The sequence below is a fragment of the Macrosteles quadrilineatus genome, unplaced genomic scaffold (genome assembly GCF_028750875.1).
Source record: "Macrosteles quadrilineatus isolate MER2022 unplaced genomic scaffold, UCM_ALF_1.0 Scaffold_3__2_contigs__length_128488019, whole genome shotgun sequence".
Lineage (NCBI taxonomy): Eukaryota > Metazoa > Arthropoda > Insecta > Hemiptera > Cicadellidae > Macrosteles > Macrosteles quadrilineatus.
Window position 1 is genome coordinate 7,039,439 of NW_026542596.1, and position 15,128 is coordinate 7,054,566.

Consider the following 15,128-nt stretch of genomic DNA (forward strand, 5'->3'; position numbering starts at 1 on the left):
CTGGGTGTGGTGTACAGAGAGGAGGGTCACCGAGGACTGTACCGAGGTCTTGCCACCTAACATCATAATGATTGACTGAATGTTTTGTCTCAGAGGTGGCCAGGACCAGACTGAGGGAGGAGGGCTGTAAGTACCGAGGGTTCTGGCAGACGCTGGGTGTGGTGTACAGAGAGGAGGGTCACCAAGGACTGTACCGAGGTCTTGCCACCTAACATCATGATGATTGACTGAATGTTTTGTCTCAGAGGTGGCCAGGACCAGACTGAGGGAGGAGGGCTGTAAGTACCGAGGGTTCTGGCAGACGCTGGGTGTGGTGTACAGAGAGGAGGGTCACCGAGGTCTTGCCACCTAACATCATGATGATTGACTGAATGTTTTGTCTCAGAGGTGGCCAGGACCAGACTGAGGGAGGAGGGCTGAAAGTACCGAGGGTTCTGGCAGACACTGGGTGTGGTGTACTGAGAGGAGGGTCACCAAGGACTGTACCGAGGTCTTGCCACCTAACATCATGATGATTGACTGAATGTTTTGTCTCAGAGGTGGCCAGGACCAGACTGAGGGAGGAGGGCTGTAAGTACCGAGGGTTCTGGCAGACACTGGGTGTGGTGTACAGAGAGGAGGGTCACCGAGGACTGTACCGAGGTCTTGCCACCTAACATCATGATGATTGACTAAATGTTTTGTCTCAGAGGTGGCCAGGACCAGACTGAGGGAGGAGGGCTGTAAGTACCGAGGGTTCTGGCAGACACTGGGTGTGGTGTACTGAGAGGAGGGTCACCAAGGACTGTACCGAGGTCTTGCCACCTAACATCATGATGATTGACTGAATGTTTTGTCTCAGAGGTGGCCAGGACCAGACTGAGGGAGGAGGGCTGTAAGTACCGAGGGTTCTGGCAGACACTGGGTGTGGTGTACAGAGAGGAGGGTCACCAAGGACTGTACCGAGGTCTTGCCACCTATCATCATGATGATTGACTGAATGTTTTGTCTCAGAGGTGGCCAGGACCAGACTGAGGGAGGAGGGCTGTAAGTACCGAGGGTTCTGGCAGACGCTGGGTGTGGTGTACAGAGAGGAGGGTCACCGAGGACTGTACCGAGGTCTCGCCACTCAGCTAGTGCGCCAGATACCCAACACAGCCATAATGATGGCAACCTACGAGGCTGTTGTCTACATACTCACGTCTTACTGTGATAGCAACTTCTACATCGAGGAGGAGATCGACGAATGATTAGGTCAGTAATGGAGTTACGCAGGAACGCATGTAACACATTTTTGCTTTGGTTTAATTACATTATACTACCAATCAAGCGAGGTTTTAGGGACCGAGACTCCCTCGGTTACCGAGCATCTCAGATAACACAGAGGGCGCTTAAATACACTACAGTATTGAACAGAAACACACTAAATTTAGTATTGCTTTCTCACCGAAAATAAAATAATGTATATTTATGTCTCTAATGACCCAACCCGAGGGCTCGGAAAACTGTGGCTCGGATAATTGAGGTTATATCGTACTTGTGGTTTACATTTAATGTGGGAAAATGTTGCAGTTTCTTTATACAATCAATATAACAGTTTTTCACTTTATTGGTAAAATTGAACTGTTTTGTACTTTTATTTTGTATGCAAACAATTATCAAATGAAGTAGGAAAACCATTGTCCTACATGCAAATAATTTTTTTAAAGAGCAAAATCCTGACTTAAGTTCCAAAATCAAAGTCAAAACGTGCTTTATTCATGGTTTTGTACTATAATAGCCTTAGTACATTGAATGGGTCATTTCTTAAAACTAACTAACCCTTATAACTATTACAATTTCTGTTAATAATACAATACTATTAAAAACACTAAAATTTCTTGGCAAATGTCCAATTTAAGGCCATTAGTTGTTTTAAAACTCATCTAGTGAGAATAATATAAAGCATACATTTGCTTTTGTATGAAGCAAAGCAAGCGGTAATGAGATGTTACAGTTCCAAGAATGAGTTTTACAGATAAATTTTAAATGTTGATAGCAGATTCAGACCCAAGGCATCGCATCACTTGCATGCATCCCTTGGTTCCTTAGTCTGTCTGGCTACCAACTAATAAAAATATTATCATAAAATTATAAAAATCTATCTAATCTTATTATAAAAATCTAACAAAACCAGTAATAGTAAAGGGAAAAATACAACGGTGAACATTAAATTAATGCAAGCAAGCACCCTACCCTAATGTGATCAATGTGTTTAATTTCTTAACTTTCAGTAACCAACGTTTTTTTACCGGTACCTACTACTAACAAACAGGTTTGCATACTATGATAATAATAGTCAAGAATATTTTATATCCTAACCTCAAGAATGTTTTGATATTGTAGTAGTTAACCATCTCAAGTTTTTAAACTCATAATCTGATTTCTTAATTTCTTACCATATATCTTTCTTTTTCAGAGGTGATCGATCCATTTTACTACTTGTTTGGCTGAAGTGGCACAAGATTTAACCATTATTGCTAGGGTTAAAAAGTCATTTGTCATTCAAAATACAAATTTTACTTAAAGATATTAGGGGCGAGGTGCAGCCTATAGAGGGCACTTGTGATATGTACTTATCAAAGTGGGTCTTCGCACAGTCTTAGTTAAACAGTTAAACCAGATCCTACAACCGGTTTTAAAATAGTTGCCTTAAGATCCATAAAACATCAATGTAGTGTTTCTTAGCATTTATACAAGTTAAGCTTTAAACTTCATACAATCCTTTGTTGTGTAATAATCATAGTCATTACCACATTACATTATGTAACATTTAAGCCATATTACGAGTGCCAGGAGTGGTTTTGATCATTCACCGCGGTATTTATCAGACATCCAATGTCTATTATTTTGTTATGTTTTTATTTATGAGATATTTTACACATTTTGTTCTAGTTTGCCATTTGCCATGCTCGAAAATCAAAGTCATTGGTTACGTAATGTACTGTAATAAGCAGATTATTTTTTTGACGATGGTATTGGTTTTGCTACTTGAATTTGAGGTTTGATATAGATTTGTCTAGTTTGGTCCAAATTTACGTAGAACTTTTTGAAAATAATAAATTTGAAGAGACCTCTGAATAAAGTTTGAAATCTAATTTATTGGGAATAGTCTGATTATCTAGTCATTTGTTGTGTGGCTTTTCACCAAAGTTGATTTGACATCCACAACAGATGTTCTAACTTGTAACTCTTTAGTACTGAAAGTTGATGTGAACCAAACATAACATAAAGTCAAGTAAAGGTGTAACTGTTTCCTTTAGAGAGCTTGCCTTGTGTTCCAAGATTGTCTTTTTAGTTTTTTCCTATTACTTTTACAGTTCTACTGTATTGTATTGTTTTTTTCATGCTTCTTCTAAAACCTATTCTTTTTTATCATTAAAGACCTTTAGTCAAATTTTGTTTTTATTATTAATTGTTCAGAACTGGGTTTTTGTTTCTTATACAATCACATGCGAATGTATATCTCCAAATATACATTGAAATTGTGAAGGGGTTTCATCAATTGAAGTGAATATCAATATTTATAATTTATTTATATTTCATAAAATGTTCAAATCTGTTTTGTATCCTCTTATCGTACATAAATAGATGTTACTTTACCAAGCTTGACTGTTTTCTATAGGAGGAGCTAGTTGTAAAAAAGACTGCTTAAATATTTAATAGTAATGTTATGAAATTATGATGTAGTTATTATATATTATAAGTTTATACACATATTTGTCCATGAATGTTAAATAAAGGTGTCTTTGTTGATTTGGGTGTTGTACTTTTCCTTGTTCTCTATAGAGAAAGAGTAAAATGTTAACTTTGAAGTTTTACTTTACCATTTCAATAAATAGACATCAATCAGTGTTGTTTTACAAATAGTTTGATACATTTTTCAGTTTTTTTTTTTTTTTTTTTTTTTTTTTTGTGGAGAGTAAGGCTACAAAAAATTTTAAAAAAAGTAAAGAGGGTTTTTTCCCTAGCTGATGAATAAGGCTGTCTTTTTTGGCTCCAACTCAACCAAAAGTATCAGGTACAGAGAGGCATTTTCCTAACTGCCAATTTGGCAACTTAAACGCTGTGCCTAAAAGACTTGCATGATATCACAATTCTGCAACTAGGAAAACCTGCCTTCACCCATTGAGTGGCAAAGGCTGAGTGATACCAGAGTAACATAACCAAACTTTAACATTTCGCACAGAAGCCCATGTGATGATTTTTTTTATATACATTATACATATTGCAATGCTGCGTTATTACTACTTGTCTTAAATCAATTTTAATCTGGTATGAAATATCTAAGCAATATAATTTATTAATGAAGGCTAAAAACTATCTGTTAACTCGTTGTCACAAAAGAGCAGCGGTGATTGTGCTGCATTACCCCGAGAGTGGACGTAGTTCACTGAAACACCCAAAGGTAGCAGCACAGCCTCGATCCGTAGCCAGTGTCTTTGTAATGTGGCTCAAAGAGAGAAAAATCCCCTGAAACCGGGACAAAAGAATTGCCAGATGGGATTTTACGGGAAATTTTAGTACCAACCTACACCGAAATAAAGCTCACATTCGAAGCTACAGTCTGGCAACGATTAGAACGTTCCCCGGCTGAGCTCATACTGAACTAATGTAGTGGGAGTGGCACGACTACATCTACAGATGTAGACTGATAAGAGCGCTTTTGTGACGTATTACATCAATAATAGATGTAGCCCACACTCAACGTGTTAAAAGTGCTGCGACCTGGGGGTTTTATGGTGATTGACCAGTGTTGTTTGTTAGTGAGGGAGACTGTTAGGTCTGAGGCGTTGTCTCGCCAGCCACAAGATAGATCTGATGATTATGGGTTTAAATCCCTCCTCAGTTAGGTCTGGTGGCAAAGGCCCACCTTAAATAAGCAAAAGACAGTGCTACGCGATGGGTGGATTCAATTTGAAATTCTTTGTAAATTGCATCTTAAATCAGGCATTTTGCTACTTTTTTATCCTCGTTTTTAGTTCTCTCCATCAAAAACGTTCCGAAATAATTTGGATTTTTGTGATTACAAGATGAGCGAAAAAAAGATAAAATTGTGCTTAACTAATCACTGAAAACTCATGTTCTTCAAAGTGTTAACAGGTAGCCTACTAAAAGAAGAACTGGAGATTGAAATAAACGCCATTTCAATATAAACAGTTCTTTAATATATCAGGTGATATTTATAATATCATACAAAAGATTGGACTCAATTACAACACATCATATCAAACATTTAACATTTGGCACAACAAATTACTTTTATCATCTAACCATTTGATGTGCCTAACATATTGCCAACAAGAAGTTTTCAAACACTTTAAATTAACACCTTATAATTCTTCAGCACCAACACTTGATTGCCCTCAAAGATAATAGCAATGTTTAATACATTATGACTTACTAGCTGATTTATCATTGTAAAACATTTTAACCAAAAACATATTCAAAGAAAAACTAACTCCATCTAACCAGGTGGGATGGTAATGTAAAACTGCAACAGAATAATATAAACAAAATGTGACTAAATAGTTACTAATCTAATAAACATCCTAATTGTATTTTGATCATCTTACTTTTTCAACTGTTTTAACACAGTTTAGAATATGGTTCTTTGAATCCAAACCATAAAGTCCCATTTCCCAAGTCATAAACCACGTCATGTTGAATGCTGATTTATAAAAAATATGAACAATACCATTGTGCTGTAACATTTTATTTCTTATATCTGAATAAAATTATCTAAGAAGGGTACAAGCCAGAATAGAAGAATCTTTTAAAAAAAGTTACTTTTATACAGGGTGACGCCCTGTATGTGTCATCATGCAAATCTTTCATTAATATAAATTATTGTTTTTTGGTTCTAAAACTTGTTGACCATTCTGTTTTAAGTTGTGCAAACATTTCTTTCTTACTAACAATCGAAAATACTCACTATGTCATACTATTTTCAAATAAGTTGTTATGATATTCTTGTAGTATTAGATTAATTTTGGACCTCATTTATACATTTATTGCAGCAACTGTATTGCTTGAGTTTAAAACTATTTTTCACGACTTATAAATAGTACTGTATCTTGAATACAAATATTGTATCTACTGTAATTTTAAATGAGTATTGATGGTTATTGGTTTTAAATTGTGCTTAAAACAAGATTGCTATTTATGCAAAAATCTTAATTTGCACTGCTTGAAAAGATAGCAAAAAATATCACATTTCTATAGAGTTAATTATTAATTTATTAATAATTTCAATTTTATTTTATCTTGCTGCAATATTTTGGCAACACAAGAAAACATGCTACATTAGTTACTGTGTCTAACATTGTCCATGCAACTATTACGTTATACATCTTAAAATTATGGATATAATAATAGTATAAAATGTTTTTAGGATCTTTGTGCATGAGATTATTTCAAATGCATAGGAAATCAATATCATTCTACAAAAAGGAGAGAGTAGCCACTAAATTTTTAAATAAATAAGTATTTGATTAATATAGGTGAACCAGAAACTTTCTTTTAACTATCTGATATTTTATTTTACTGTATTAGTTTTAAAAATTATTTTGAAAATAAATGTTGTATAGTTTAACTCATGCAAACTGTTTTGAATAATTAGCAAATTCAGTATAGGTGTATTTAAGTGAGCTAATTCTCCTTGGTTGAGTATACAGTAACACTGCAGTAGAAGGTTATTATCATGTCAGAATCATCCACTATCTTGTTCTCGATATTGATTTTTTTACCTATCTATCTAGTTAAAAGAAACGTGATATGTCCATTAAGCTATAAAAAGAGTTTCTAGTGAGTAGGCAGCAGTTCTATTAAAATATTTATGATTTTTCCCATACATAAATCATATTGAGTTCCTTAGCCTACTGGGGTTACAATTTATTAATAAACATTAACATAATCTTACAAACAATGTATAAATAGGAGTAACAAAAATATATTCTCATATAGTATAAACTCTTAAATAAAATACAGTATGTACAAAAGTAAGATCTTCTAACCATGTAAACAGTTTTCAACGTAACGTCAAAGGGGTATTTTTTTAATTAAAAGAAATATTATAAAATAATTAAAATGCTCATCAAACCTTCCTTAAAAATCTTTTTTAATGCACGAATATTACCCATCAAGGAGGTGTAGAGGACTGGTGCAGTTGTTGCGCAGATATTTATTGGTTACAAATTATTTATTGGTGTCAGGTCAGTTTTGAAACTATATAGAAACCATTACAGACTAATCATATAATTCATGACAAACGGTGTATTAAAACAACAGACAGTCAAAGTGTGTCTTGGGGTTTTATCTGACAATTATTAATAAACTAATATTCCAGACTAAAAAAGTTAATTAATTTCAAGTGAATTTTAGTTGGTTCCAGTTTGATGAAAATAAAAAGAGTTCCAATTTATTCTTTCATAAACACGTTACACAAGACATCCTAGAATTGACAGAAAATGTAACAATATCCATAGACTTATAATTTTCCATATGAATAATTTTAAAACAAATATATATTGATTGCAGGGTTAATAAAGTTACTGCCTTAAATAGGGGTTGTATAACATCCTGAGATTGCTTGTCAAGAAACAGGGGAAGAGATTTTAAAAGAATTTAAAGAAATTAAGAAAAAAACTAGTGTTTCTTTTCTAATAAACCACTGAATGTAACCAAATACAAATTGAGGCTATTGACATTAATGATGTTTAAAAATGTTGTGCAAAATCTATATAAAAAGGCATTTCACTTTATTTCCAAATCACCAAAACAGCTCTTTTAGCTGTAAAGCAGTAATCAAGTGCATTGTGTAAAATATTTTAAAGAAAAGTACCCAGATGCAATTTACAATCAGGCTTTTAATTTTAATTGATGAAGCTACCAAACAAAAAGTAGAGTAACAAAACCAGAGTTTACACTGTTTTTCCTTACAAAAAAGTAAAAAATTCCAATGGCATAGAAAAACGCCAAATAAAATGGAGAGGAAGGTTTGCATTTGTAGGAAAGTGAGCATTCATTATTGGTCTTGAAAAAAACTGCAAAGAGTTTTACTGTATAGTCAATGTAAAGTAAATGCATAAGAATGAGCAAGAGAATTATCTAGAGATTAAAGATCCTCATCTCCGATGCCCTCAAAAGCATCATTCTCCACCAACGGCTGAGTCTTGTTCTTCAGACTTACCGAGGTAAGCTTTTCCGACAATTTCCTCATGGATAATGACGGTTCATTACTCCTCGTTGGAGAATTGGCATGGCCATTCTGTAAACAGATAGTTTGACATTGATCTAAGTCAGATTATTAGTTAATTTTCAACCATGAAGCTATGTGAAGACTGCCACTTTTTTTCAAAAAGTGCCACAAAATCAAATACTTGTAAGCAGCTGTAGATGCATCACACCAGTGCCAGCCTCATACCATGGTTGCTCTTTACACATGCCTCATACTTTGTATTAATAGTTAAAGGTACATCATTGACTATTGGATACTGCAGTAGACATCCCATTTATAGTCGACAGAAATTAGTGATTTAGATTAGTGATGTGCGATACAGATCAATGTATCGAGATGTATCAGAACGGGATGTTTCGATACATTTATTGTATCGTATCTTCGTGTATCGATTTTAACCCGAATCGGGTAACATATCGTATCGTATTGGTTATTTCTAATTTTTAGAAAAAAAAATGTAAATATCTCGAATACACAAGCTGCAGAGCTAAATACTATGTTACTTACAAGCTTGTAAAGAGGGTTAGTGGCTCAGAAAAACCGTTTCCTGTGTCTTTTTATTGTTTCAAACTCCTACAAAACCTCTAAATTCCGGTAAACCCTCAAAATTAAAAAACAGATTTTGTTATTTTTTTCCTAGTTTTTGCACATGGATAGTTAAATAATTATAGAAAGAGTACTTATAAATTATAATGGTGGTGGGTAGGCCTACTGACACATTTCATAGTATAAATATGGATAATGAGGGTGCCACTTCCATTAGGCCTAATGATGGCCCTAGTTTTGAGACTATTTGCTAAACAGCTGAAAATACATGTTTTATCAGTGTTTTAGAGGATGGTAGGGTAAAATATCAAATTTCGACTACTTCATTTGAGGAGAGGAAGCTCAGAGGATAGGTTACTTACCTTAAAAATTAGAATTATATAAATAATTAAACAATACGATATTTGATACGATATTGGTTATAGGTGTATCGATACGAAATATCAATATTTTCCAGTCCTTGTATCGATACGCACATCACTAATTTAGATTAGCACAATCTGTTGGTGGCTCACATCAACTACGACGATTTTGATTAAAAAACCGGTAACAACTTTAACATGGTAATCAAATGTCTAGTTGTATTAATAGTCAAACGTGCATGTTATTGAATTTTTTTATTTAGCAGCTGATTCAATTTATGTTATTTGTTTGATTTCAAACTAAACTTAACAATAGTTTGTTTTGTTATACTTAATTAATTGAAATGGAGACAAAAGACAAAACTAATTATGCCTTCAACCAAGGTTTTACTAAGCAGAACAAAACATACTAAAGTAAAGTAAGATTGCGAAAACGAATAACACAAATTGAATCAGCTGCTAAATTTAAAATTTATTCTATATCAATCCAACTGATAAGATCCATATCCATACATATTTTTATGAAGACGATGTATGGGACGACAGTAACCAAAGGAAAGATGAAGACAGTTTTCAAACCAAACCATTATGTTGTGACGCACGCAACAAAAAAACATTTTTCCCCATTGCCCTGCCCACCTCCAAGATTATGACTGAGGGGAAGAAAGTCATAGAATTATTGAGCGGAGCGAGCGAAGCTCTTATACGTCGACTTTTATGCATTTCGTAATACGCAAACTCCTCCTAGACGGCTGAATCGATCGTTTTCAAATTTTGGATGGTGATAAAGACCATATCGGCGAGTGCCAACATCTATATGGCGTTAAAAATAACTCTCAGGAATCCGCCCCACTGGGTCTCAAAGTTTCAATGTAATCCTTATGGAAGCAGTATTTGACACATAAACAAAAACATATGATCAGCTGTTGCCTTTTAAATACAGTAGATAAAGAAATAGCTGATAGCATTATTCCACAGATATTAGAACAAAAACGGTATGAATCATAAATATAATCAAATGACGACACTAGCTTGAGGTCCGTGACGTAGGAAATGCTAAAGGAAGTACGGGAAGCAAGGAAGTTAGGGTGAGCAGTCTGGAGTGTGGAAACTGTTTATGACGAGTAGATTTAGGTATCTGCATTCCTAAAATTCTATGGGAAGGGAGGAAAACGGGTCCACGAAGTAGGCAGTGGTGAAGGAAGTACTAAAGGTGAGCAGTCTGGAGTGTGGAAACTGTTTATGACGATTAGATATAGGTATCTGCATTCCAAAAATTATAAGGGAAGGGAGGTAAACGGGTCCGCGACGTAGGAAGTGATGAAGGTAGTAGTCAAGGCGAGCTGTCCGGAGTGTAGGAACTGCTTATGACCATTATATTAAGGTATTTCCAATCCTATGATGCTATGGGAAGGGAGGGAAACAGGTCCGTGACGTAGGAAGTGGTGAAGGAAGTAGTAAAGGCGAGCGGACCGGAGTTTGGGAACTGTTTATGACGATTAGATTAAGGTATCTGCAAACATAAAATGCTATGGCAAGGGAGGAAAACGGGTCCGCGACGTAGGAAGTGATGAAGGAAGTAGTCAAGGCGAGCTGTCCGGAGTGTGGGAACTGTTTATAACGATTAGATTAAGGTATCTGCAATCAAAAAATGCTATGGAAAGGGAGGGAAACAGGTCCGTGTCGTAGGAAGTGGCGAACGAAGTAGTAAAGGCGAGCAGTCCGGAGTGTGGGAACTGTTTATGACGATTAGGTTAAGGCATCTGCAATCATAAAATGCAATGGGAAGGGAGGTAAACAGGTCCGTGACGTAGGAAGTGATGAAGGGATTAGTAAATGCGAGCAGTTCGGAGTGTAGGAACTGCTTATGACCATTATATTAAGGTATTTCCAATCCTATGATGCTATGGGAAGGGAGGGAAACAGGTCCGTGACGTAGGAAGTGATGAAGGAAGTAGTCAAGGCGAGCTGTCCGGAGTGTGGGAACTGTTTATGACGATTAGATTAAGGTATCTGCAATCAAAAAATGCTATGGAGAGGGAGGGAAACAGGTCCGCGACGTAGGAAGTGGCGAAGGAAGTAGTAAAGGCGAGCAGTCCGGAGTGTGGGAACTGTTTATGACGATTAGATTAAGGTATCTGCAATCAAAAAATGCTATGGAAAGGGAGGGAAACAGGTCCGTGGCGTAGGAAGTGGCGAAGGAAATAGTAAAGGCGAGCAGTCCGGAGTGTGGGAACTGTTTATGACGATTAGATTAAGGTATCTGCAATCATATAAAATGCTATGGGAAGGGAGGAAATCGGGTCCGTGACGTAGGAAGTGATGAAGGAAGTAGTCAAGGCGAGCTGTCCGGAGTGTGGGAACTGTTTATGACGATTAGATTAAGGTATCTGCAATCAAAAAATGCTATGGAAAGGGAGGGAAATAGGTCCGCGACGTAAGAAGTGGTGAAGGAAGTAGTAAAGGCGAGCAGTACGGAGTGTGGGAACTGTTTATGACGATTAAATTAAGGTATCTGCAATCATAAAATGCTATGGGAAGGGAGAGAAAAGGCCCGAGACGTATGAAGCGGTGAAGGCAGTAGTCAAGGTGAGCTGTCCGGAGTGTGGGAACTGTTTATGACGATTAGATTAAGGTATTTGCAATCCTATGATGCTATGGGAAGGGAGGGAAAAAGGTCCGCGACGTAAGAAGAGGTGAAGGAAGTAGTAAGGTGAGCAGTGTGGAGTGTGGGAACTGGAAACCGTTTGTAGCAGTTAGATTAATGTATCTGCAATGCTGAAATGCTATGAGAAGAGGATGGAAGCATCCCCCCGACATATAAAATGGTGAAAGAAGTAGTAAAGGCTATCAGTGTGGAGTGTGGGAACTGTCTTTGGCAATTACATTAATCTATCTGCAATCCTAAAATGCTATGGGAAGAGAGGGAAATAGGTCCACGACGTAGGGGGTGGTGAAGGAAGTAGTAAAGGTGAGCGTGTTGAGTGTGAGAATGGATTGAAGTATCTGCAATGCTAAAACGCTGTGGAAAGAGACTGTAGACTGTAGGTTAAAATGATTACGAAGCACGATTTGATACATATTTCGATACATGCTGTCGTTTACAATAGTAATTTACAACTGAGTTGACAACAGCTGATTTTTACTCCATAGAGGATAAAAACTATTTTTACTTCCTAAAGAGTAAAAATGTTACTTTAGACCCGCAACGCATGCATTAAAAACGACTGGTATTACTGCAGTATGACCAAAACAATATAATATAAACCTTTGATGGCTCCGCTCAATTTTGTGGATGCCTCTGCGAACGCCACCTAGTATATTTAGCAGCTGTTTTAGTTTGTGTTATTTGTTTATTTCTTTTTTCATCTCGCTTTACATTGGTATGTTTTGTTCAATAAAACCTTGATTTGAGGTATATTTCTTTTTCTCTTTTTGCTGTATTTCAGGATGAACTTTTCACCATGACATCTTCAAGTTTAACCATTTAATTAAGAGAGATGGTTTTGGTGACATTTTATCTAAATGCATAATAGTATATCTCATCACAAGGACGTAAAGTACATTTTTTTTACAAGCTCAAGTTTGACAACCAAGGTGAAGCCAATGCAAAAATGAGCTAGGGTTGAAAAAAACCACTATTTTCCCGTGTGATAAACGATATTTTTGCCATATGGTACCATTATTTGAGCAGACTTATGTTACAAAACAAAAATATATTTAAAATTGTCCTCTTGTGAACAAGCATCTGTTTAAAAGATTAGTTTATTGATTAATTTAGTCTATTTCAATTGTTCTTGTGTCCATAATATTATTGGTAGGTATCGATAGTATCTTCGAGATATCGAACTATTGATTACCTCGACATTTTGTAGATAACGATATGTCAACAGTTTTCTTGAGTTTCTTGGGCTTTAAGTGCAATAAACTTTTTACCGGTGTATCCATCTTTTATTATTCAACATAAACCAATTTAAATCCAGTTGTTAACAATGCAACAATGAACTGAAAACAACCGATTGCAATGCTTACAATCAAAGTTAAAAATGAACAAAATGTGCTGTTGATGTCATCGACTTCAGCTGATTTTTACTTCATAGGGGGAAAAAAGGTCAGACTCAGAGGGAGGTATAGATGAGCCTACGATGACAGCTGTGGGCTTCTGATTAGCTGAGGGAACACAATTACCACAACGATAAAGTGTGGAGCCATCGGCCTTGGTGGTCCAATGGATAGCATGCCGGACTGATAGCTGAAGGTCCCAGGTTCGAAATCTATGAGTCGAGTCTTTTAAACTCATCGGAAATTATGATGGCTTTTATTTGTTTTTAAATAAATACTTTACTTCTTTGCAATTGCTCAATTTCGAGCAACGTGTACACTAGTTTATAATTAAAACATTATCAAATTTAATTTGAGCCATTTCTAGTTTTATTTTATGAACAGAACTAATTTTTCGATTAGTAAACCTTCATTCTATTTAGCGTATTGTTTACAGGTATGGCAATGTGATCATTTCCATGTGGTGGTAGGAAAAATATTTTTCCTACAGTCACCCGACAAAGTTGGCTTCCTTGTACTGTTTATAGTACAGAAAGCTGCTAATTGCTGCATATTTATACTTTGCCGTACGGTTTATACTTTGCCGTACGGTTTATACTTTGCCGCACATCAGGATTCCAACGAAACAACACAAAACAGCGTGGTTCCATTATGCACGTAATCCGTGTACGCTTGGAAATAGGTTGGCAACACTTAAAGATAATTATACTATGAGCAGCTGATTGACTATTATAACTACGATTTAACCTGTCATTTCGTGTTTATAGTTTCGGTATTTCTGAACTTTCTGGACTTTTCTTTTAAACGTTTTTAAAACCTTCCTACGATCTTAATAAACAAGAAAATACCTTTTAAGCATTGTTTTTTAGGCACGGAAACCACTTCAAATTACAAAAACATACGGAACTATATTCTCAAAACGCGGAGCACATTTCTTGCCGAGGAAAAATAGCGGAGTGATATGGACCGCGGGTACTACTTTCTCTAGGGCACCATTTGTGTTGCCAGCTGAACCTAAAAACGTGTTGCATAGTGTTTGAAAGACTAATTATTTATATGCTTTATAGTGACTGTAGGAAAAATATAATGTGTAACACGAGTGAAAAAGGCCTTTGCTGCACTCGAGATCATTCCACACTCGCCTGCGGCTCGTGCGTAAACATTGCTCTCGTGTGCAGCAAAGTGCCACTTTCACCACTAGTTACACAAATAACTATTTCAGTTTCCACTAAATAGGTGCAAAGTAGCTTCTGAGTACAATGCAGTACTGGTACAAGTCTTGAGGGAAAAATATTTTTCAATTGCAGTACTTGTACTCTAAGGCACTATTTTTCTCCTTTTTGGAGATTTGTACAAAAACCATCATGTCCCATGTAACATTTTCTACAAATAATCCCACAACTCCCATAAATAATTTGGTTATGATTCCCAATAGAGATAAAATGTTGAGATTTTATAGAGCTCCAAGTTTGTTTGAGGTTTTGCTGAAGCAATGTTAAAGTTAAAGTCATAGTCGACCTAGTTAGATAAGAAGGTGAACATCAAGTATTTGGTACATATGCTGGCACAGAATCCATGCCAGTTTGTTAGCCATCATAGTTTTATAGTCTTTTTTTTTTAAACACAACACCCTGATAAATAAACAATTTATCATAATTCTCTCTTTTCACACAAATGTGTGTCTAAATTAATGTTTCCTATCAGATGTAACATATACATATTGGAACGTGCTAGGAGTCACATCTTTGAGTCCATTTAATACTTTTTACCCGATGAATGGAATTAACTTCTTTAGTCCCGTGGCGCATGTTTTTTAAACGGCTGTTTTTGCTGCAGGATGAAGATCTAAGTATTTGTGTTGTTACATGAAAAAACCAAATTTCTTTTTGACAAAAAATTAA

General features: G+C 35.8%; 2 protein-coding genes across 2 annotated transcripts in view; one reads left to right on the forward strand and one right to left on the reverse strand.

Annotated features, from left to right (window-relative positions):
* The window catches only part of LOC128990751 (mitochondrial carrier protein Rim2-like), a 53,234-nt gene extending 49,460 nt beyond the window's left edge, over positions 1 to 3,774 (forward strand). Inside the window, exons 6-7 of the mRNA XM_054413305.1 lie at positions 994 to 1,233; positions 2,438 to 3,774. Of these exons, the coding sequence (XP_054269280.1) occupies positions 994 to 1,229 (236 nt within the window). The 3' untranslated portion in view covers positions 1,230 to 1,233; positions 2,438 to 3,774. The remainder of the gene's footprint in view (positions 1 to 993; positions 1,234 to 2,437) is intronic.
* A 1,389-nt stretch (positions 3,775 to 5,163) lies between these two features.
* The window catches only part of LOC128988955 (sorting nexin-17-like), a 58,856-nt gene continuing 48,891 nt past the window's right edge, over positions 5,164 to 15,128 (reverse strand). The window contains exon 10 of the mRNA XM_054410750.1: positions 5,164 to 8,287. Coding sequence (XP_054266725.1) covers positions 8,135 to 8,287 — 153 coding nt within the window. The 3' untranslated portion in view covers positions 5,164 to 8,134. The remainder of the gene's footprint in view (positions 8,288 to 15,128) is intronic.